General features: G+C 43.2%; 2 protein-coding genes across 9 annotated transcripts in view; one reads left to right on the top strand and one right to left on the bottom strand.

Annotated features, from left to right (window-relative positions):
- The window catches only part of ATP8A1 (ATPase phospholipid transporting 8A1), a 274,837-nt gene that overhangs the window by 207,101 nt on the left and 42,380 nt on the right, over positions 1-25,356 (bottom strand). The gene's annotated exons all lie outside the window — the stretch shown is intronic.
- Positions 18,386-22,211, top strand: LOC128575900 (uncharacterized). 3 transcript variants are annotated; one of them, XM_053577696.1, is made up of 3 exons: positions 18,386-19,797; positions 20,023-20,239; positions 21,388-22,211. In XM_053577696.1, the coding sequence occupies exons 1-2, from the start codon at positions 19,135-19,137 to the stop codon at positions 20,047-20,049; spliced, it is 690 nt and encodes a 229-aa protein (XP_053433671.1). In that variant the 5' UTR covers positions 18,386-19,134; the 3' UTR covers positions 20,050-20,239; positions 21,388-22,211. The 3 variants fall into 3 exon arrangements, with proteins under 3 accessions (XP_053433671.1, XP_053433670.1, XP_053433669.1); XM_053577695.1 differs by having other exon boundaries at positions 20,017-20,239; XM_053577694.1 differs by having other exon boundaries at positions 18,386-20,239.

Genomic DNA, 25,356 nt, shown 5'->3' with positions numbered 1-25,356 from the left:
TTTTTTCCTTCTTTATATTGTTGGGGATTCATTGAGGGTACAATAAGCCAGGTTACACTAATTGCAATTGTTAGGTAAGGTCCCTCTTGCAATCATGTCTTGCCCCCATAAAGTGTGACACACACCAAGACCCCACCCACCTCCCTCCTTCCCTCTTTCTGTCCACCCCCCATAACCATAATTGTCATTAATTGTCCTCATATCAAAATTGAGTACATAGGATTCATGCTTCTCCATTCTTGTGATGCTTTACTAAGAATAATGTCTTCCACGTCCATCCAGGTTAATACGAAGGATGTAAAGTCTCCATTTTTTTTAATGGCTGAATAGTATTCCATGGTATACATGTACCACAGCTTGTTAATCCATTCCTGGGTTGGTGGGCATTTAGGCTGTTTCTACATTTTGGCGATTGTAAATTGAGCTGCAATAAACAGTCTAGTACAAGTGTCCTTGTGATAAAAGGATTTCTTTCCTTCTGGGTAGATGCCCAGTAATGGGATTGCAGGATCAAATGGGAGGTCTAGCTTGAGTGCTTTGAGGTTTCTCCATACTTCCTTCCAGAAAGGTTGTACTAGTTTGCAGTCCCACCAGCAGTGTAAAAGTGTTCCCTTCTCTCCACAGCCACGCCAGCATCCGCAGTGTTGAGATTTTGTGATGTGGGCCATTCTCACTGGGGTTAGATGATATCTCAGGGTTGTTTTGATTTGCATTTCTCTAATATATAGAGATGATGAACATTTTTTCATGTGTTTGTAAGCCATTCATCTGTCGTCTTTAGAGAAAGTTCTATTCATGTCTCTTGCCCATTGATATAAGGGATTGTTGGCTTTTTTTATGTGGATTAATTTGAGTTCTCTATAGATCCTAGTTATCAAGCTTTTGTCTGATTGAAAATATGCAAATATCCTTTCCCATTGTGTAGGTTGTCTCTTTGCTTTGGTTATTGTCTCCTTAGCTGTACAGAAGCTTTTCAGTTTAATGAAGTCCCATTTGTTTATTTTTGTTGTTGTTGCAATTGCCATGGCAGTCTTCTTCATGAAGTCTTTCCCCAGGCCAATATCTTCCAGTGTTTTTCCTATGCTTTCTTGGAGGGTTTTTATTGTTTCATGCCTTAAATTTAAGTCCTTTATCCATCTTGAATTAGTTTTTGTGAGTGGGGAAAGGTGTGGGTCCAGTTTCAGTCTTTTACATGTAGACATCCAGTTCTCCCAACACCATTTATTGAATAGGGAGTTTTTCCCCCAAGGTATGTTCTTGTTTGGTTTATCAAGGATTAGGTGGTTGTAAAATGTTAGTTTCATTTCTTGGTTTTCAATTTGATTCCAAGTGTCTACGTCTCTGTTTTTGTGCCGTACCATGCTGTCTTGACCACTATGGCTTTGTAGTACAGACTAAAATCTGGTATGCTGATGCCCCCAGCTTTATTTCTGTTACAGAGAACTGCCTTAGCTATACGGGGTTTTTTCCAGTTCCTTACAAAACGCAGAATCATTTTCTCCAAATCTTGAAAGTACGATGTTGGTATTTTGATAGGAATGGCACTGAATAGGTAGATTGCTTTGGGAAGTATAGACATTTTCACAATGTTGATTCTTCCCATCCATGAGCATGGTATGTTCTTCCATTTGTTAATATCCTCTGCTATTTCCTTTCTGAGGATTTCATAGTTTTCTTTATAGAGGTCCTTCACTTCCTTCGTTAGGTATACTCCTAGGTATTTCATTTTCTTTGAAACTATGGTGAAGGGAGTTGTGTCCTTAATTAGCTTCTCATCTTGACTGTTATTGGTGTACACAAAGGCTACTGACTTGTGGACATTCATTTTATATCCTGAAACATTACTTTATTTTTTGATGACTTCTAGGATTCTTGTGGTTGAGTCTTTGGGGTTCTCTAAGTATAAGATCATGTCGTCAGCAAAGAGGGAGAGTTTGACCTCCTCTGCTCCCATTTGGATTCTCTTTATTTCCTTGTCTTGCCTAATTGTATTGGCTAGAACTTCCAGCACTAAGTTGAATAGTAAAGGTGACAGAGGACAACCTTGTTTGGTTCCAGTTCTAAGAGGAAAAGCTTTGAGTTTTACTCCATTCAGTAAAATATTGGCTGTGGGTTTGTCATAGATAGCTTCAATCTGTTTTAGAAATGTGCCACCTATGCCTATACTCTTCAGTGTTCTAATTAGAAAAGGATGCTGGATTTTATCAAATGCTTTTTCTGCATCTATTGAGAGGATCATGTGATCTTTATTTTTGCCTCTGTTAATATGGTGGATAACGTTTATAGACTTGCGTATGTTAAACCAGCCTTGCATCCCTGGGATGAAGCCTACTTGATCATGATGAATGACTTTTTTGATGATAAGCTGTAATCTATTGGCTAGGATTTTGTTGAGAATTTTTGCGTCTATATTCATGAGTGAGATTGGTCTGAAATTCTCCTTTTTGTTTGGGTCTTTTCCTGGTTTTGGTATCAGGGTGATGTTTGCTTCATAGAATGTGTTGGGGAAGATTCCTTCTTCCTCAGTTTTTTGGAATAATTTCTGCAGTACAGGAATAAGCTCTTCCTTGAAGGTTTGATAGAATTCTGGAGCAAAGCCACTGGACCTGGGCATTTTTTGGTTGGAAGATTTTTTATTGTTTCTTTGATCTCAGTGCTTGAAATTGGTCTGTTCAGGAGCTCTATTTCTTCCTGGCTGAGTCTAGGGAGAGGGTGTGATTCCAAATATTGATCCATTTTTTTCACATTGTCAAATTTCTGGGCATAGAGTTTCTGGTAGTATTCAGAGATGATCTCTTGTATCTCTGTGGGATCAGTTGTTATTTCCCCTTTATCATTTCTGATTGAGGTTACTAGAGATTTCACTTTTCTATTCCTCCGTTAGTCTGGCCAATGGTTTATCTATTTTATTTATTTTTTCAAAAAACCAACTCCTTGTTTCATTAATTTTCTGAATGATTCTTTTGTTTTCAATTTCATTGATCTCTGATTTGATTTTGGATATTTCTTTTCTTCTACTGAGTTTAGGCTTAGATTGTTCTTCTTTTTCCAATTCCATAAGATCGCTTGTGAGATTGTTGATGTGCTCTCTTCTGTTTTTTGAATGTAGGCATCTAAAGCGATGAATTTTCCTCTCAAAACTGCTTTTGCAGTATCCCACAGGTTTTGGTAGCTTGTGTCTTCATTGTTGTTATGCTCAAGGAAGTTAATGATTTCCTGTTTTATTTCTTCCTGCACCCATCTGTTATTCAAGAGAAGATTGTTTAATTTCCATGCCTTTGGGTGGGGTCGAGCATTTTTGTTAGAGTTGAGTTCCACCTTTAGTGCCTTATGGTCTGAGAAGATACAAGGTAAAATTTCAATTCTTTTGATTATGTTGATATTTGTTTTGTGTCCCAGGATATGATCAATTTTGGAGAATGTTCCATGGGGTGATGAGAAGAATGTATATTCTTTATCTTTGGGATGGAGTGTTCTATATGTGTCTATCAAGCACAGTTGTTCTAGGGTCTCATTTAAATCTCTTATATCCTTGTTTAATTTCTGTTTAGCGATCTGTCCAGCTCTGTAAGAGGAGTGTTAAGGTCCCCTGTTATTATGGTATTATCAGATATCATATTGCTCAGACTGAGTAAGGTCTGTTTCAAGAATCTGGGAGCATTTAAATTGGGTGCATAGATATTTAGAATTGAAATGTCATCTTGCTGTATTTTTCCCTTGACCAATATAAAGTGACCATCTTTGTCTTTTTTGACTTTAGTTGCTTTAAATCCACATGTATTTGAAAATAAGATTGCAAATCCTCTTTTCTTCTGAATTCCATTTGCCTGAAAAATTGTCTTCCAACCCTTGACTCGGAGCTTTAATTTGTCTTTTGAAGCCAGGTGTGTTTCTTGCAGACAGCAGATGGATGGCTTCTGTTTTTTAATCCAGTCAACCAATCTATGTCTCTTCAGTGGGGAATTCAAGCCATTAACATTTATTGAGATAATTGATAAGTGTGGTAGTATTCTATTCGTCTTATTTGGTGAGAGTCCATTGCTTAGTTTTATCTTTTGCATCAGTGTGGAGGTTAGATTCTGTCCTTTGATTTCTGAGTTCTTACTTTGTTGCTGATCCATTGTGGTGGTCAGTGTGCAGAACAGGTTTAAGTATTTCCTGTAGAGCTGTTCTTGTTGTGGAGAATTTTCCTCAATGTTTGTATATCCGTAAATGATTTGATTTCTCCGTCAATTTTGAAGCTTAGCTTAGTAGGGTACAGAATTCTGGGCTGGCAATTGTTCTGTTTAAGTAGATTAAAGGTAGATGACCATTGTCTTCTTGCTTGGAAAGTTTCATTAGAGAAGTCTGCGGTCACTCTGATGGATTTGCCCCTGTAGGTCAACTGGCGCTTACTCCTGGCAGCTTGCTGAATCTTTTCTTTTGTCTTGACTTTGGACAGGTTCATTACAATGTGTCTTGGAGAAGCTCGGTTAGAGTTGAGGCGACCTGGGGTCCGATATCCCTCTGAAAGCAGGTGTCAGAATGTTTGGTGATATTTGGGAAATTTTCTTTTATAATATTCTCTAGTATGACTTCTATTCCTCTGGGGCATTCTTCTTCCCCTTCTGGAATTCCTATAACTCGTATGTTGGAACGCTTCATAAAGTCCCATAATTCTGACAGTGAACGTTCTGCTTTCTCTCTCTTCTTTTCTGCCTCTTTTACTATCTGAGTTATCTCAAAAACTTTGTCTTCTACCTCTGAAATTCTTTCTTCTGCATGGTCTAACCTGTTGCTGATACTTTCCATTGCATCTTTAAGTTCCCTGATTGACTGTTTCATTTCCTTCAGCTCTGCTATGTCCTTTTTATATTCTTCATATCGTTCATCTCTTATTTGATTCTGTTTTTGAATTTCCTTTTGGTTATTTTCCACTTTATTAGCAGTGTCCTTCATTGTTTCCATCATTTCTTTCATTGTTTTCAACATGTGTATTCTAAATTCCCTTTCTGTCATTCCTACCATTTCTGTATAGGTGGAATCCTCTGCAGTAGCTACCTCATGGTCCCTTGGCGGGGTTGTTCTGGACTGGTTCTTCATGTTGCCTGGAGTTTTCTGCTGATTCTTCCTCATGAGTGATTTATTTTATCTGTTTCCTTGCCCTAATTTTCCTTTCACTTCCTCTTGCTCTTTAAGTTCTCGTGCCTGTGGACTAAGGATTACAGGACCAGAAGGGTGTGAAGGTTGAAGAGCAAAAAAGGTGATGAAAGAAAGCAGGACCGAGTGATAAGAAGAAAAATAGAGAAAGGAGAGGGGGTGGGTAAAAGGAATATTGACAAAAAGAAGAGAGGCACAGAAAGAGGGAGACAGAGCAATATAGGTGTACAGTAGGGTACTGTGATACAATCTTAAAAAACAAACCACCTTCTGGGGGTGCCCAGTTGGGTGGTTCCCTTGAGGTCAGCAGCTCTTTTCTAACCTGATCAGACACAGTACCCCACCTCCACCAAGTAGAGAGGAAAGACAAAAATGCTATAAATCAAACCAAAACAAGCAAACAGAAAACTTTACGGGATAAAATTGGCTGGAAAAACCAAATAATAGCGGTAGAAACACTAACAAAAATGAAGTTCTAATTATTGAAATAGGCAGCAATGGGAAATTATAATTAAACTAGAAAAATTGAGAAAGAAAAAGGATCTGTATGGAACAGGTTGAACTTAAAAAACAAAACAACAATCAACAAGATCAAGATAAACAAACAAAAAAAACCCAACCAAACCAAAAAAAAAAAAAAAACAAAAAACACAGCCAAAAACAAAACAGTATGTATATGTTATTGAATATTGTCTGGGCAACAAGTGGTCTCTGGGGTATGAGATGTTAATCACAGTTCTGATACGACTGGTGGCTGCTAGTTTCTCAAACCCCAGCAGGTAGACACCCTAAATCTCTCTTCAGCCCACTTAAAAGGCACTTTGAGCTTGTTCACTTGCTGAGCAGAAGCTTTCCCAGGGAAGTGCTTGTCGCTGGAATCACTGCTGAAGTGGCTATCCACTTACCCTGTGTGCCAAAACTGGTCTCCCTCTGCCCCCGAGGGTTAGGGCTGCAAGGTGGCTCAGACCCCGCCCTGAGGGTACTTGGTCGCTCGGTTACCAGCTCCCACCCAATTCCAGCTCTGCGACCCTGAGGGTGGAGCTTGCCGGGGCAGATCGCTCACAATGGCTGCCTGTGACCCAGAGCCAAACACCATCAGCTCTGTCTGGCTCAGCGGCTCATATTGGGGCCCTAGACAATGGCCAAAGTTCTCCGCACTCCCGCTCAGGCTCTCCCCAAGGCAGTTCAGCTGAGTGCCAAGTCCAAAGACACCAAACCAAAACAGTTCACAGGTAAGGCCTTTCTGGTTTGCAGTCTCACTGCTACTGAACTTACAGTTGCGGGCGGGTTTAGACGGATTGAACACACGCAACCACTTGCCAGTTTTCCACTGTTTTAGTCCTCCTCTTGGGGTCCAGAAGTCTCCCGCTGACTCCCTGTATCCTCTCAGGGGTGATGATAGGCAGATCCCACCAACCAGAGATGCCTGGAGTCCTATCTCCCCAGACTCACGGTGCCCGGATGCAAGGAAGCTGTTACTTGGCTGCCATCTTGCTCCGCCTCTCCCCAAAATGCATTAAACTTTTGTACAACAAACTTACCATCCTGTAACTTTGTTAAACTCATTTTATTAGTTTGGGTAGAGTTTCTTCACTGCTCTTTTGTTGTTTTTATAGCAATACTTCCTAAGCAACTTAATTTCTCTTTCTTAATAATGGAATATTATGATTTTTGGCAGTTTTATTATGCTTGTAGCGCTTAATTGTTTTTCTGTTTTAAAAGTCTTTTGCTATTATAGAAAAAAGTCTTCCAAAAATGTGGAATAATCTTTACTACTAAAAATGATTGGTTTTATGATCATTCTGCAAATTCTGCAAATATTTTTTAATCTCCTCCACCATCAATACCAGATGAAGCAACCATCCGTGCCTAGTGGAGTCTGCATTTGCCTCTGTGAATACATCTCCTGCGTTAGGTGTACATTTAGCCTCACCACTAGTTTCGTGCATTTGGTCTTGTTCTTTTTCAAATTTAGTCTCTACAGTGTAGCTATAATGACTGTGTGTGATGATTTTACTGACATATAATAATTATGTATTATTTTCAATCCACATACACATGAACAGGTCACCCCTTGCTTAGAACTCTTCAATTGGCTCCCCTAGATTCGTAAGATAAGCCCAAATATCCACAAGGCCTTTCATGTAGCAGGTCCTGCCCATGACCCAAAATCACCTCCTGCCATCCCCTCCACAACCTCCCTATGCCCTCTGTGGGAAAGCACCACACTCTCCCTTACCTCAAATCTTTTGCACATGTTTCTATGCCAGGAACACTCTTTTCCTCCATCCTCACCTAGTTAACTTCACATCTTCCAGATCTTAGCTTTAACACCACTTTCTCAGGGGATATCGTGTTGGCTCCCCGTCCCTCACCATTACCCCAAAGTCTAATTGAGATTCCTGCACTTTTCCTTCAAAGCATTTATGATAGTATTACCGTATATTTAGTTGACAGCAGATTATTTGAGGGCTGTCTCATTCTCCAGATGTAAGATTCATGACAATAGGAACCTTCTGAGTCCCTTTGTTACAATGACAGTGATGTGACACAGAGACACAAAAGTGCTCGGTAAGCACATGCTGGCCTGAATACTGGGTCTACTAATATTCCTGTGTGTTCTAGGATCATACGAAACCATAGTTCTGTAGATTTACTAAAGATACAATCCTAGTACTGGATCTCATGTTAAAAACATGACACACATAATATTTAATGAATAGCTGTATAGAAAAATACTTTGGCAGTTCCTCAAAAAGTTAATCACAAGATCTAGAAATTCCACCACTAGGTATAAATATCCCTGAGGGAACTGAAAACATACGTTCACACAAATCCTGAACATGAATGTTTACTGCAGCATTATTTGTAATAGCCAAAGAACAGAAACAATCCAAATGTCTATCTAATGATGACTGGATAAACTACATGTGGTATATCCATTCAATGGAATGTTATTCAGCCATAAAAAAGAATGGTGTACTGATCCACCAACATGGTGAACCTTGAAGATATACCTTGAAGATATTACCTTGAACCTTGAAGATATAACCTTGAAGGAAGTGAGACACAAAAGACCACATGTTGTGTGATCCCATTTATATAAAATGTCTAGAATAGTTAAATCCATAGAAACAGAATGGAGATTAGTGGTCGCTAGGGGCTTAAGGAAGAAAGGAATAGAGACAGCTTATGTGTCTGGGGTTTCTCTTTGGAGTGATGAAAATGTTCTGGAATTAGGTTATGGTGATGACCTTGTGAACACACTAAAAACCACCATGCTATATACTTTAACAGGGCAAATTTTATTGTATGGTGAATTATAACTGAATAAAAAAAAACTATATAAAAGAGGCCAAGAAACTATTTAAACATTTGCTTAAAATAGACTTCTCAGTATTGTAAGTTACTAAAATGATGTTTAGCATGAGCAGTTGGAAAGGCCACATGAACACAGACTGTTCTCTGATGGCAGCTCAGCTCCCCAACCCCCAGCTCTGTAATTTAAACTCACCCTCCTTGAAACGCTGCCACTGAGCAGATGTTTGTTAGTTCACATCTAAAAATACCCCTGACCCATTCTACTGGGTTCCATTGAACACCGCAGAAGCATCACAACAGGCTCCTCAGGGCCACAGACCGTGCCAGGGAGTCTTCACTCCACGAGGGCAGTAGAAGCCAGTGGCACCTTCGTGGAAAACCCCTGAAAATGGTCCTCAAATCTGCCTCCCTTCTCCATCTTCTGCCCCTTCTTCTTTCCCCTCAGCCTTGCTCTGATCACTCGTCTCTCCACATTGAAACCTGTTTACCTCCTTTTCCCAATGGGCCTTTTGCTCATCTCTCTCTACCCAAACAGAACATCCTCCTACTTGCCACCCAAAGGTTCCTCTCGATTCATTATTTCTTTTCTTTCTTTCTTTTTTTTTTTTGAGACAGAGTCTCCCTTGGTTGCTGTTAGTAGAGTGCCGTGGCTTCATAGCTCACAGCACCCTCAAACTCTTGGGTTCAAGTGATCCTCTTGCCTCAGCCTCCCAAGTAGCTGGGACTACAGGTACATACCACCATGCCCAGCTGATTTTTCTATTTTTAGTAGAGACAGGGTCTCACTCTTGCTCAGACTGGTCTCAGACTCTTGAGCCCAAGCAATGCTCCTGCCTTGCCCTCCCAGAGTGCCAGGATTACAGGTATGAGCCACAAAGCCTGGCTATTTTTAGAGATGAGGTCTCACTCTGGCTCAGGCTAGTCTTGAACCTGTGAACTCAGGCAATCCACCCGCTTTGGCCTCCCAAGTGCTGGGATTACTCGCAATTCCTAAATTCCATAGTTAAGAGCGATAAATCTTCAGAGAATATATAAAATTTGAACATTTTACTCTCAATTCATTATTGAAGAGGAACACTGGAAAATATATCCTGCTGCAAAAATTTACAAATCTAAAATACTTTTACTATTCAGTCAACAATGTTTTCTATCAAATGACAAAATCAATACATGTTTCCAGCAAGACGAACAGCTGGACTAAGTGAAAACCGACATTCTGTCCTGTTCTCAATGCTAATTTCTCACCGCCAGGTGTAAGAACTGGTGTGTCCTCGTAAGCCTTTCTCTAGGGAAACAGGGCATACTTGCCTTTTTTTTTTTTTTTTTTAACTTTTTCCCTTAAAATTTCTCTGCAACTTGGTTTTCCACATAATATACTATAAATATTTTAAGGACAAAGCATAGAGATTTTATTGTTTTTTGGAAAATACTCCGGTGTATGGATATACCAATTACAACGGGTTGGATAACTGAGCAGACTCACAGCACAACATAGGATATATTAACAAAAGGCTTTAATCAAGAGAAAGGATATGAAATAAGAGAAAAATGAAAGCTCAAAAAGCATCAGGGCTGCTGGGCACTCTTGAGAATGCCTTCTCACTCACCCAGGTCACAGAGTTTTGAAGCTCAGGATACACATTAGTATACAGAGAAGTCTGAAGTTTCCAACAGGCCCTTTTATATACTTTGGTCAATTAGTGAAGCCAAATTGTGTTATCATTTAAACTGGCTAAGCCACGCACAGAACTGTCCTTGTCCAGCTGTGACACAACACAATAGCTGGATCATACTGTGTTCAACTGTCCTCCTCCTGATGGAAATTCTGACTTCCATTTTTTTTCTACCACCATAAACAACAATGAAATGTGCATACAAGATTGTATCCTATGAGAGAGAATGTCCAAGAGAGCATTGCTGGCCCCAGGATATGTGAGTTTGTACTTTTATCAGACAGAACCAGATTACCCATCTTAAGAGTCTACAGCAATCTCCACTCTACCAGCAATGTATGAAGCTTCACCGACTGTAAACCCAAAGAAACACAAATTGCTGCCACTTGAATTTTGTCAATCTGATGAGTGTTTAATATTTATTCTGAAGGCTTTAAGTGGCCTGGAATAATCAAAGTGTAAATTAGCTTTCTATCCTACACTGGGTAAAATCCTAATTAAACATTTCTTTGAAAGTGTCACAGAACTTTGCTACTCAACACTCCGTCCCCGGACCTGCAGCATCTGAATCACTGGTAGCCTCCTAGAAATGAGGACATGTTTCTACCCCTAACCCTACTTACTTCACTCTTTTTTTTTTTTAACTTTTTAAAAATTTGCTTTATTTTTGTGTTGCTTTTTTCTTATTGTTTGGGATTCATGGAGGGTACAAAGAATTAGGTTACACTGATTGCATGTTATAATTGTGTCCTGCCCCCAGGAGGTGTGCCAGACACTGTGAGCCCCCATTCCCTCCTCTCCCCAGCCCTCATTCCCCTACCCCACCCCTTGTATTAGCTCATCTACTGCATCACGTTAGAATTGAGTACACTGGATTCTTGCTTCTCCATCTTCTTGTGATGTTTTACGGAGAAGAATGTGTTCCACCCCCATCCAGGTTAATACAAAAGATGTAAAGTCTCCATCTTTTTTAATGGCTGAATAGTATTCCATGGTATACATATACTACAGCTTGTTAATCTGTTCCTGGGTTGGTGGGCATTTAGGCTGTTTCCACATTTTGGTGATTGTAAATTGAGCTGCAATAAACAGTTTAGTGCAAATGTCCTTATGATAAAAGAATTTTTTTTCCTCTGGGTACATGCCTAGTAATGGGATTGCAGGATCAAATGAGAGGTCTAATTTGAGTTTTTTGAAGATTCTCCATACTTTCTTCCAAAAAGGTTGTATTAAGTTTGCAGTCCCACCAGCAGTGTAAAAGTGTTTCCTTCTCTCCACATCCACGCCAGCATCTGCAGCTTTGAGACTTGGTGATGTGGGCCATTCTCACTGGGGTTAGGTGATATCTCAGAGTAGTTCTGATTTGCATTTCTCTGATGATTAGGGACCATGAGCACTTTTTCATATGTTTGTTAGCCATTCATCTGTCTTCTTTAGAGAAGATTTTACCTCACTTTTGAAATACAAAACCATAACATAGAAATGAAGAAAGGAAGTGCCTAGATTCTACAAACTTGAGGGTAGACCCGTCTTAGTATACAGAGAGCAATACAGAATTCTGGTGACGTTGAAAATCAGCAGATAGCACATAAAAAGTATGTGATTTTGTACCAATCTAGACTTGAACACTGACCAAGGATACAGATCAATCATATAATTCCTCCTTGTTTTTCTTTTGTAACTGGTTTCTAAATAGCCAATCCTCAGAACAATGAAAACAAATACCACGGCCAGTATTACGCTGTGACAGAATCAGCAATCCAGTTATTTTTAACCACTGGCCTCCTCTGACCCGGTTCTAACCGAGGTTTAGACAAAGCAAGAGGCAATGACAGGTCCTCTGATGAGACTTTAGCTTTCTTGGTCTAAAAATAACAGAGCCTGTATTCTGATTCCAGCATATAGGAGTTGCAGAGGTGAGCCTTGGAGGATTAATTTTGCCTGGTGAAGAGGAGTGACAGTAAATTGTGGCAGAAGTGTCATAATAGCCTGAGGTATGGCAATTTCACAGCTCATTGTTTTAAAAGCGAAACTCGTCCACCTCTTCCCCATTCCATCCAAACACACCTGCTACAGTTTCCAAACAGCCTAATTAGTCTGACAGTAATCATGGAGGAGCCAGACCTTAAACAAACACCTCAGATGTAACTCATTTTCACTTAGAAGGATACCAGCTAACAGCTTTGTTGTAATGGGTTTCCTGTTGTTGAAATGAAAACATTCTGTTAGAGTACCTTTGGTGTCCCTCAATCAATGCCTCCTCTTCCCCCCAAACTCAGTGGCGCCCACACACAGAGGTAGGTGACACCGGCTTCTCTCAGAGGAGCCTGTCACTCACCAACCCATCAAAGTGCTCTAAGGCCACTACCAAGAGTCCCTGGGGTGCCTTGCCTGAGCAGTCAAGTCACTCCCTAAGTAGATAACAAGAGGCAGATGAGTTGTCCAGAAAGATAGTGGGCCCTGCCAGTGTCCAGAGTACAAGGTCGTGGGCTTCAGCCCCTCTCTGGGAGGCAGTGTTGAAGGGCAATTTTAGGTCATTATATCTTTTGTATTAACCTGGATGGAGGTAGAACACATTCTTCTTTTTTTTTTTTTTTTACAATGCTTTGAACTTCTTTCAAAAATAATTTTTTTTTTTTTTTTTATTGTTGGGGATTCATTGAGGGTACAATAAGCCAGGTCACACTGATTGCAATTGTTAGGTAAAGTCCCTCTTGCAATCATGTCTTGCCCCCATAAAGTGTGACACACACCAAGGCCCCACCCAGAACACATTCTTCTTAGTAAAGCATCACACAAATGGAGAAGCAAGAATCCAATGTACTCAATTCTGATATGAGGACAACTGATGCTGGTACATGGTGGGGGGAGGGGAAAGGGAGAGCAGAGAGGGAAGGAGGGAGGGGGATGGGGTCACAGTGTGTGACACACCTCTTGGGGGTGGGGCTCAATTATAAGGGGGACTACCTAACAAATGCAATCAGTATAAAATGATTCTTTGTACCCTCAATGAATCCCCAAAATAAAAAAAAATTGTAATTAAAAAAAAAGTATACAAGGGTTCCCTTTTCTACATATCCACATCAAAAATAAATAAATAAATTTAAAAAATGGATAAAAGTATAGCTGAGACCATGGATTTGACCTGGCCAAAGGAGATACCAACATTAAACTATTAATTTATTCACTAGACCTTTGCTTCCAATGACAATTTTAAGGCAAAAGCCTCACTGTGGTACAAACTGACATCTCACAGGAAGAGCCTCTTATGTAACATGGCCGTAAGGTGAAACTAAACCATGGCATGCTTGGCCAAACCATTAACATCTACTGACCCATCAGCAAAGGGAACTTCCTGAATTTCTACTTCAATCATATATACATAATTAGTTGACACTACCTCTGTCAATTCATTTGTAAAACTTTTTTTTTTTTTTTTTTTTTGGCAGTTTTTGGCCAGGGCTGGGTTTGAACCTGCCACCTCCAGCGTATGGGGCTGGAGCACTACTCCTTTCTTTGAGCCACAGGCACCGCCCCATTTGTAAATGTTTTAACCTTGTTCCTCAAAGTATGATCCTTCAGCGGCAGCATCACTGAGAATTTCTTTTTTTCCCCCCTTTTATTAAGTCATATATATATATAGATCATGAATACATTTATGCCTTTGTGGGATTCAATGTGTTGATTTTTTGTACAAATTGGAGTGCTCACAGCCAACTAATTAACATAGCTTTCACCTGTATATCCAAAAGACCAAAAATCACTTTGCAACAAAGTTTTTTGCACCAGATTATTCATTGCAGCTCAATTCATAATTGCCAAGTCATGGAAGAAGTCCAAGTGCCCATGGACCCATGAATGGATTAACAAATTGTGGTATATGTACACCATGGAATGTAATGCAGCCTTAAATAAAGATGGAGACTTTAACTCTTTTATGTTTACATGGATGGAGCTGGAACATGTTCTTCTTAGTAAAGTATCTCAAGAATGGAAGAAAAAGTATCTAATGTACTCAGTACTATTATGAAATCAATTTATAATCACTTACACTTTCATATGAAAGATGAATCACAACTATAGCCCAGGGGAATTTCTTAAAAATGAAATTCTGAGGCCCCAATCACAGGCCTCCAGAAACTCTGGGGGTAAAGTCAGCAATCTGCTCTAATCAGCTCCCCAGGGGATTCTGACGCACCCTCGAGTTTGAGGACCAAGGACTTTGTAATAAACACAGGTGTGATGACATGATCAGCACACCAAGGGCAGCAACGTCAGTTCCCACAACCCTTTTCCTCATTCCTTCTCAGAGCCATGAATCATTTACTTCTTCCCCTGCTTAACTGAGAATCTCTTGAAAGGACAGACGTCTCCTTCCACTGCCTCACCACTCTCTCCACACTTGAGTGTTTTTTAATCTTTTTTATTTTATGGCACATTTGAACCTATAGTTACACTTTCACAGCACATTTAAATTATGTTGATCAAATAAAAAAGAATAAAAAAAATACTTACTGTGTTTTGAATTTCTTTTGTAAATAATTAATGATCTTTAAAAAAGTTGGCGGCACACTGGCTGAAACTCACCACTCTATGCGTTCATGAAATCTGGCTTCAGTTTTCAGCACGCCACATCTACTCTCCAGTGGAGAATAATTAAAGTCGGGTTTTGTATACGCTGGATGTAGTGGGGATCCCAGTCCTGGTCCTTTTTAACTGGGCAGCATTTTGAGGTTCAGCAGGGTTTCCTTCCTTTGCCAAGTCCAGCTGAATCTATCCATGGTGTGTTTTCACTTGCCTGTTAATCGGCACCACCTTACTCCCCCCGCCATTGATAAAAACATCAGTCTCTTTCTGTGCCTCGCCCCGCCACGTGCCCATACACCTGTCAAATTCTTCTTTCAAACGTACAACTGGGAATCTATCCACACCCTTTATAATTCCCTCCAAGTTTCTCACCCTGGTTTTCAAAAGCCTCCTAAAAATGACCCTTCCTTCCCCTGCTTCCTGGCAGGTGTTCTATGCTGTAGACAAAATAGAATGTTTGCCATTTCCAGAGTGTACCTGTGTCTTCCCACTTCCATAGCAAAGCCTGCATTAATCCTCTCACCTGGGCCACACATGGCTCCCGCCCCGACCTCTCTGCTTACCAAAATCCTATGTTAGTTTTAAGAACTCTCCAAACGGCATTTCTGAATCCTCACTTCTCTCATTTGGCCCTTACTTTTAAAATTTCTTTTCACCTTGTCTTAGACCAGCCTGCATCTTATCTCCCCTACCAGATTTTAATTTCCTGCAGGGCAAGAATGAAGGTTTGTCTTTCGGCATTTCCCACACAGGATCTTATGCAAGATAGATGTTCAATAAAGACTTAATGAAGTAAAATAACCAATGTTCTATCTTTGAATCACACCCATCTCCCCCAGCCCCCCAGGAAATGTAAAGATACAATTTATCAGGCTTTGGCAAAAACAGAAGGAAAGAAAATGCGCATGAAAGCAGACTACCTTGTTCAAATTCAAAATTAACAGCTGAAAAGAGTGAGACGCGCATATAAAAGAAATAAAGACAAGAGTAAAGTCTCAGCTCACCCTGCATTAGTTCTCTCTCACTTCAACCTTGTTTCTAAATTCCTCAATGGGGTTTGCTCCTTTGTGCCCAACTTTTGTTTATAGGCAAATGAAAGAAAATATGGAACCATCTTTCTTCCTAAATATCTCCTCTCCACCCAGAGCTACTATTAAAGACATCTAACCAGTTCAATTTATATATAAATCTATATTTATTATGTTATTTTAAAATTATATATTATATATGATTTATAATATATATTAATATATAAATATATATACACACTCAGTTTTTAATCCCTAGGATCATGGAAATAATACTTTGTAAGAACTATCTAAGTCAACGTACATGGCAGAGTATATGTTCAAGTGCACTGGCTGGCTCAGATGTGGGGGGACCTCCAGGGAGAGTATACGTTCAGGTCCACTGGCTGGCTCAGATGATGTGAGGGGACCTCCAGGGAGAAAGTATACATTCAGGTCCATGGGCTGGCTCAGATGTGGGGGGACCTCCATGGGGGCTGAAAGGCAGCACACTCTCTTTTTCAGTAGGCTAGGGAGGTGGTGCTATTTAAGCCCTTTAGCATAATAATTCCTTTGAACAGCCCTGAAATTGAATTGAAGCAGATGGACTAGGCCCTGTTAAGCCATTTTAAGCTTACTCCAAAACAGTCGATCCACACCAACTTAACACCTTTTTCACAAAGGACTTTAAAGGTGAAATGGTTTCCAGTGAGAGAGAAGTAGCCTTGTGAGTGGCTACCAGCCATCGTCCACTCAAGTCCCCTTCAGAAAAGGCTAACGGAGCTCTAGAGAAGGAAGACGGCGCTGAATAGGAGTGGATTTATTATTTTTAGCTGTGTGCCCAGTTTAGGGAAATTTCATGTTGCCCTTTGTAAATAATTAAATTAACACAAAACACAACTGCTTTGTTAAACAAAATAAGAAACAATATTGAACAATTCAATGATAGCATCTAACCAGAGGATGGATGGGCGGCTGGAGATCATGGCCATATTTATAACTCCTTCTCACCTGCAGAGTATACACACGTCTTTCAGGGAATACATTTAAACAGGGGTTTTAAAAAATGCAAATCTACTCATTAGGAGAAATTAAGAAAAAATTTTCCCAAATACCTACCTTAGTCTGCACCTGAACTCCATCCTTCCCCAGGCCTCCATGTCATAATTTTAAATGAAACTATCATTACCCTTGAAATACTGGCATGTTAGCCATAATCACATTTCATAAAAAATGAAAGAAAATGTAATCCATTAAGAGTAGAGTATAATGTCTGACCACAACACATAAGTAAGTGAAGTGATGGTTATGTTAAGCAGTTTGATGTAAGCATTCCACATTGCATATCAAATGAGCACACTGTACCCCACAAATGTACAGTTACGATTTAATAAAAAATAAAAATAACAAAATAAAGCATATAGAAAAATAAAAAAATAAAATAAAAAAAGACCTAGCCCAGCCACTGCAATAAATTAATATGGAGATTGACCCTAATTTAAACATTATAATAACAATTAAAAATTTATAATTTACAAATTCCCACAGAGAGAAATTTGACAAAACAATTCAGTTTAGGGAAAACAGGAAAGGTGGCCTCTGGTGTGTGTGGGGAGACAGAGACACTCGGGAGTATGTCAAAAACTGAGTTCATATATTGAGGGAAGAAATCAGAACAGGAAGGCGAGTTTCGATGAAAGAAAAATAGGGGCATTCTGATTAGGGTAGTCCTTTGGGGCTTGAGTAATCTGTGCTCCCAAGAGGCAAAGCAAGGGGTGAAATGGTGACAGAATCTTTGACAGAGTGGGCAAAAAAACTGGTAAGAACTTCTGCTACATTAGTGTTTTATCAGTGCTTGTGGATAGGTCTGGAACACAGCATTATGAAAACACTGCTTTTCAGCTTGTACTCTAGATAATAAATTCTCAGGCAGGCTCCTGTCATTTCTGGTCTCTTTTCCTTCCTCTGGTATCTCCCCTAATGTATTTATCTGGAGAATGGTTCATTCTCCTGTTCATTGGCCACACACAGGAAGAGCACCTGCTAAGACAGGACGGGGCTGAGCTGCTGGGAACACTGGGACAAGTCAGAGGAAGGACCCGCGCCTGCAGCACCCTCTCTGGCACGCACAAACCATTACACAACAAGAATGTGGAACAAAGAGCAGCAGTCGCAATTCCTTGGAAGGACTGAGCCACAAAACTCCTCAGATTCACTCACTCCCTTGGACTTTCGAGCATCAAGTTACTCTGCTTTTCTGATGCAACTGGGTTTTCAGAAAACTATACACAGTTGTACACTGCTAGGTCACTGAACTGTAAGAACCAAGTTAACTCCATTTTGTTAAAACTAACTTCATCTTGTCCCACAGTCTTCAATTTGCAGCTGCATACCAAAGGCATTAGGCAACCTGCTCCCTCCCCCGCCCTCCGTCCTTGCCCCATGATCCGCGCCTTTGCATAATGTCTGCTCCCAGCAATAACAAACACTCTCCCAGACACCCAAGGACAAGTGCTCAGTCCCCTAGACCCCCCCATCAACTCACCCCAGCGGCTCACCTCACCCCCTCCCTTTTTTTCCTTTCTGTACCCTTAAAACCTCCCTCCTTTTCGAGATTGGGGCTTCTCTGCTCTCCTGCTGCGCCAGGACCAGGAAGCCCAGGCTCGAGTTTGTAAATAAACAACCTCTTGCTTTTGCATCAGACTTGGTCTCCAGGTGATTTTTGTGGGGGATCCCGTGACTTGGGCACAACATTTTGGGGGCTCGTCTGGGATAACCCGCCAAAATTACCCAGTACCTGCTCCAGAGGTGAGTGTGTGTGTGCTGACATTTGTCTTGTCCTGTTCCGTGTTAGTTCCGTTTGTTGAATCTGTAGTCAGGACGTGGAACCCCCCGACAGAGTAGAAGTCGGGATGCCCCGTGAATGGGGGACTGAGACGTGGAATCCTCAGTCACTGGTCAAGAAGACCATGGAGAGGTGATCCTTCTGATTGAGAGACAAGGCAGGTCGCAATCGCCAGATGGGGTTATGCTGTCGTCTCATTTTCAGTTTTGCCTGAGAACCTGCAAGGGCAGGCTTCTGTTTTCTGGAGGAATCTTGTGTTATTTGTTTTGTCTGTGTTTTATTCTATTTGGAAGGTGACATGGGACAGACTCAGACGACCCCCCTCTCCCTAACTTTGACTCATTTCCAGGACTTCAAAGACAAAGCCCAAGAGTACAGCTTTAATGTGTCCAGAGGTAAACTTGTGATTTTTTTCAGGAATGAATAGCCGGCGTACCATGTCGGATGGCCACCAGAGGGCACTTTTCATCCCCCCCATTATCTTTCAGGTCAAAGATATAGTCTATCGATCTGGGACCGGGTACCCGGACCGATCCCATATATAACTGCTTGGCAGGACCTCATGGAGAACCCGCCATCGTGGTTAAAACCCCTCCTTCCTCCATCAGGCAAGGAAGTAGCTAAACTCCAAGCATTGAAGGAGAAAAAGGAGAAGTCCCCTGAACCCGCTGCCCCTCCTTTGGTCCTCCAAGGAGGAACTGATCTAGAATTGCTCTTCCCCCCTTCCCATCAACCCTCACCTAGGGGGACACCTGTTCCTCAGAGTCTGCCAGGTCCAGCCCCAGGTCCAGAGGGTAGCCATTGGAGCCCACCTCACACCCGCCATAGAGCCCTGCACCGTCTGACGACAGATTCCACAGTGTTGCCTCTCCGTGCGGCGGGCCCCCTGATGGAGCAGACCCCCCCAAATCAGCCGCACCACTATTGGCCCTTCACCACAAGTGATCTCTATAACTGGAAAATGCAGAACCCTAAGTTCTCTGAAAAACCTACTGCCTTGATTGACCTCTTAGACTCAATTCTTTTTACCCACCAGCCTACCTGGGATGATTGTCACCAACTGTTACAGGTTCTCTTCACCACTGAGGAACAGAACTGCATCTTGGCTGAGGCCAGGAAGGCTGTCGAGGACGCAGACGGACGCCCCACCACCAACCAGGCTCTCATCCATGCCGCTTTTCCTTTTACCCGCCCCGATTGGGACTTTAATATGGGAACAGGTCAGGTAAGACTCCAAGTCTACCGCCAGACTCTAATGAGGGGTCTCCGTAAAGCGGCTAGAAAGCCAACTAATTTGGTCAAGGTAGGTAATATACAGCAGGAAAAGACAGAACCCCCAGCAGCTTTCTTAGAATTATGGAGGCATTCCGCATGCACACACCCCTAGACCCTGAAGCTGAGGAGAATAGAGCAGCAGTTGTCATGTTCTTTGCTAATCAATCAGCTCCAGACATTAAGTGCAAGCTGCAGAGAATAGACTGGGCGAGAAGTCTTTGCAGGACCTCCTAGAAGTTGCTTAAAGGGTCTACAACAACTGTGAAACCCTCGAAGAAAAGCAAATGAAAGCGGCTAAAAGACAGACCCAGAAATTAGCCAGGTCCTCCTGGCCTCCACAGCTGCGACCTTGGACGAAAGAGGAAGGTGGCTGCGCCGAATGGCGGCAGGAGGTAAGGAGGGCTCCCCAGGCGGGGAAAGGCTCCACATCCAGAAAGACCAGTGTGCCTATTGTAAGGAACATGGATACTGGGCCTGTGAGTGCCCCGAGAAACCACCTCCCAGACCTTCATGCCCCCCCTCAGTGCCAGTCTTGGAACTGAGCGGGCTCGAAGAGTAGGGGGGTTAGGGCTTGCCACCCCTCCCCGAGCCCCAGGTAACTCTCAGAGTGGAGGGGACCCCAATCAGTCCTGACACAGGACCATGGCCCTATGGATGCCAGGAAATCATGGGTCCAGGGGGCCACGGGCATCAAACAATATTCAAGGACTACACGAAGAACCGTGGACTTAGGCGTGGGTCGAGTATCCCAGGCATTCATGGTCATCCCAGACTGCCCCTACCCCCTCCTTGGGCGAGACCTCCTAACCAAGGTAGGGGCTCATATTATCTTCAAAGACAAAGAACCCCTTGTCACAGAGCAGTATGGGAGCCCCATACAAATACTCACCCTACAACTTGAAGATGAGTACAGACTGCACCAGCAGCAGCCTGAGAGCCATCAGCCGACAGATGTCAGTGTATGGCTGAAAACCTACCCCTTGCCTGGGCCGAGACTGGAGGAGTGGGGCTAGCTGCCCACCGACCACCAGTCATCGTAGAGCTCAAGCCAATGGCTGAACCCGTACGAGTACGGCAGTATCCCATGTCTCAAAAGGCATCACGCCTCACATCCAGAGGCTCTTTAAGAGCGGGATACTAGTGCCCTGTCAATCTGCCTGGAACACTCCCCTGTTGCCTGTAAAGAAGCCACTGACTAATGACTATAGACCAGTCCAGGACCTAAGAGAGGTCAACAAGCGGGTACTAGACATCCACCCACCGTCCCAAACCCTTATACACTATTAAGTGCTCTCACCCCTGATCGAGCATGGTACACTGTCCTCAACTTAAAAGATGCCTTCTTCAGCCTCCTGCTAGCCCCCCAGAGCCAGCAATGTTTGCCTTTGAGTGAAACGATGAAGAGCAAGGGATCCATGGTCAACTTACCCGGACCCGGCTGCCACAAGGGTTTAAGAACTCCCCCACCATCTTCAATGAAGCCCTACATGAGGACCTGAGTGAGTACCGGCAGCAGCACCCTCACCTGACTCTTTTACAGTATGTAGATGACATTCTGATCGCAGCCGAGACAGAAACAGAATGCCACCAAGGCACCCAGGACTTGCTGACTGCACTAGGAGCTCTGGGGTACCGGGCCTCTGCTAAGAAGGTTCATATTTGTCAACAAACTGTGAGTTATCTGGGGTACATCCTTAAGGATGGGCAGCGGTGGCTGTCCCAGGCAAGAAAAGAAACAGTTCTGAAAATCCCCCCCAACCCCTGACCACATGGCGAGGAGTTCGGGAGTTCCTTGGGTCAGCTGGTTCTGCTGACTGTGGATTCCGGGGTTCGCAGAGATAGCAAAGCCCCTCTATGAAGCCACCCGGACAGCCTGCCTTTCCAGTGGAGCGCAGAACAAGAAAGCCTTTCAGGCCCTGAAACGAGCCTTGCTCTTGGCCCCGGCCCTAGGACTCGCAGATATTACCAAGCCCTTTCATCTATACATAGATGAGCACAAAGGCCTAGCAAAAGGGGTGCTTGCTCAATCGCTTGGTCCCTGGACCCGGCTGGTCACCTACATGGCAAAGAAACTAGACCCTATAGCAAGCTGGCCCCCATGCCTACACATCACTGCAGCTACTGCTTTGCTGGCTAAAGACGCAGATAAATTGACTTTAGGGCAGGAGCTATTGATCATGACCCCTCATGCCATTGAGGGAGTCCTCAAACAGCCACCACCTGATCAGTAGGTTAGCAATGCCCGACTCACCCGCTACCAGGGCCTTCTGCTGAACCCTCCACAAATCCGATTCCTGCCAAAGACCTCTCTCAATCCGGCGACCGTACTGCCGGATCTGGACCTAGATGCCCCCCTCCATGACTGTGTTGACATCCTAGCCCAGGTTCACAGCTATGCCAGGACCTTACAGACAAGCCCCTCCCTGACGCGGAAGCCACCTGGTACACAGATGGGAGCAGCTTCATACAAGACGGATGCAGGTACGTGGGGGTGGCATTGGTGTCTGAAACTGAGACTGTATGGGCAGAGCCCCTCCCAGCTGGGATGTCAGCTCAAAAGGCTGAGCTCATAGCTCAAAAGGCTGAGCTCATAGCTCTAACATGAGCCATGACCCTGGGGAAAGGCCTAAGACTTAACATCTATACCGATAGTAAATATGCCTTCGCCACTGCTCCCATACACGGGGCAATTTATCAGGAGAGAGGACTCCTTACGGCAGAGGGAAAGACTATCAAAAATAAAAATGAAATACTCAACCTCCTAAAAGCCTATGGCTTCCCCAGAAGCTAGCCATCATTCATTGCCCTAGCCATCAGTGGGGCGACTCCCTTGTGGCCAGAGGCAATCAGCGGGCCGACCAGGTCACCAGGACTATAGCCACTTCAGCTATCCAAGAGCTTCCTGTTACTACATTGCCAGACCCTGGATCCCCAACACTTCCACATTCCCGGAGTATACTCCAGAAGACCTAAAATGGATAAAGCAGATCCCACAGGCCCACTCCCCCGAGAAGTACAACGGATGGTACGTCACCTGTGATGGCAGAGCGCTTGTGCCAGCAAAACTGGGACAGAAAATCCTCCATAGGATCCATTCATCCACCCACCCAGGGTCACACAAGATGAAAGACTTGTTGAGCCATGCCAAAATCAAGATACAAAACCAAAATACTAAAATGGACAAAGTCGTAACTTCATGCAAAGTATGTATTGTGACTAACAGTGTATCTAGCTCCCACAATCCAGGGGCCAGAGAGTGTGGGATGGAGCCAGGTACGTACTGGGAAGTGGACTTTACTGAAGTTAAGCCAGGTAAATATGGGCACAAATATCTCCTTGTTTTCGTAGATACATTCTCAGGATGGGTAGAAGCATTTCCGACCAGAAATGAGACTGCGCAGGTAGTACAAAGAAAATACTAGAAGATATAATGCCTAGGTTTGGAATCCCTAATCAGATAGGATCAGATAATGGCCCAGCTTTTACTTCTCAGGTAGTGCAGAGTCTAGCTGAAGCTTTGGAGACTAATTGGAAATTGCATTGTGCCTATCGATCCCAAAGTTCAGGGGGTGAACTGCACCCTAAAACAGACCCTGACTAAATTAATCATGGAGACTGGCCATGACTGGGTGTCTCTCCTCCCCTTTGGGTGCGAAACTCACCCTACCTTTTAAGAAAAACTTAGGAAATTCTCTTTGGAAGGCAACCCCCTATAGTCCCTAAGTTGCATTACAATGCCTTCACTTCAAAGGGCCTGGATTTTAAAGCTTGGAAAGATTATGCAGTAACTTTAATTTTCTATCAAAAGGCACAATGAGCTGATTGGGAGAGGCTTATAGCCCTCTACAGCTCAGGACCTGTTCCTGAACCACATCATTTCCAGCCTGGAGACTGGGTGTACGTGAAACGTCACTGACAAGAAACGCTGGAGCCCCAGTGGAAGGGCCCATACACCGTGGTCCTCGTTACTCCCACCGCACTCAAAGCCAACGGGATCACCTCCTGGATACATCACACGCACATTCGCCTAGCCGACCCGTTCGCCAAAGAAGACTCCACCCCCCAGTGGAAAATCTGATGGGACCCTGATAACCCACTGAAGCTCAAACTGCAGAAATGCCAGGATCCCTGATGCCACCATATGTGTACCACTTACTGACTTACTCTGCCTTGCTGATTATACCCCTCACTGCTAACCCTCATCGCCCCGTTAAGATAACGTGGCTAGTTACTGATGCTAGCACAGGGACAGTGCTCAACCAGACCTCTGGAATTTACCCTGAGGGTACTTGGTTCCCGGAGCTCTTAGTCGACCTATATGATCTGGTAGGGATTAGACCCTGCCCCTCAAGGTGGCAGTCATATTAGTCCAGCAATACTGTAACCAGATACTTTTATGTCTGCCCTGGTCACCTTCCTAATAAGTGTGGCGGAGAAAGTTCATATTTCTGTAACTCATGGAACTGTGTTTCCACCGGGCAATTATGGTGGAACCCCCCAAGATAAGGAGACTTGATCCTAGTAAAGAGGAAGGGTGTTTGGAGAGGGCACACCTGTGCAGGAGGCCCCAAACCTGACACAGGCAGTATCACCTTTACAGAGAAAGTAAAGTGAATGCTAGATTGGGAACTTGGCAAATGGTGAGGCGTGAGACTGTATGACGCACACGGTGCAGACTGGGGTAATGTTTTCCAACTCAGAATCTTATACACCCCTGTTAGTAATAAGCCTGCTGCAGTGGGCCCCAATATAGTGCTTCAGCCTCCCCTTGTAGTCACCCCTAACCTCCGTGGCTCCCCTAACTCCCTGGACTGAGCATTCAGCACCCAAAGTCTGACTCTAAACCCCACACCTGTGCCTACCACAGATCCCGATCCACTTTGGAAATTAGTCATTGCTACATACCAAGTCTTAAATACTTCCAGACCAGACCTTACTGAGTCCTGTTGGTTATGTGTAGAAGCCAGACCCCCATACTATGAGGGAACTGCCCTAATAAGCAAACCTAAGATCAGCTCCCAGGCTAGTGACTGCCGTTGGCAACAGTCTAAGACCCAAGTCACCCTACAGTCCATTATCAGACAAGGAACCTGTATGGGTCAGACACCCCCCCAATACCAGCATCTATGTAAGCAAACTCTCACCTGGGATGGGACTGGGTATAGCAGGAGCAGGCACAGGAGTCTCCTCCTTAGTCCTACAAGACAAGAACTACGGAGCTCTGCGCGCTGCAATAGACTTAGACATAGAAAGAATAGAAAACTCCATTTCCCACCTTCAAGAGTCCCTAACTTCCCTCTCTGAAGTAGTACTCCAAAATAGGTGAGGGCTAGACTTACTGTTCCTTCAGCAAGGTGGATTATGTGCAGCCCTAGGAGAAGAATGCTGTTTTTATACTGACCACTCAGGAGTAGTCAAACATTCCATGGAGTTAGTGAGAGGTCTCCACAAAAGAAAACTCAAGCGGGAGCAGTCTCAGAGCTGGTATGAATCTTTGTTCAGCAAGTCA

The sequence above is a fragment of the Nycticebus coucang genome, chromosome 23, assembly GCF_027406575.1.
Source record: "Nycticebus coucang isolate mNycCou1 chromosome 23, mNycCou1.pri, whole genome shotgun sequence".
NCBI lineage: Eukaryota > Metazoa > Chordata > Mammalia > Primates > Lorisidae > Nycticebus > Nycticebus coucang.
The sequence above is the reverse complement of the archived record's forward strand: the minus strand, read 5'-3'. Positions and strand labels throughout refer to the sequence as shown.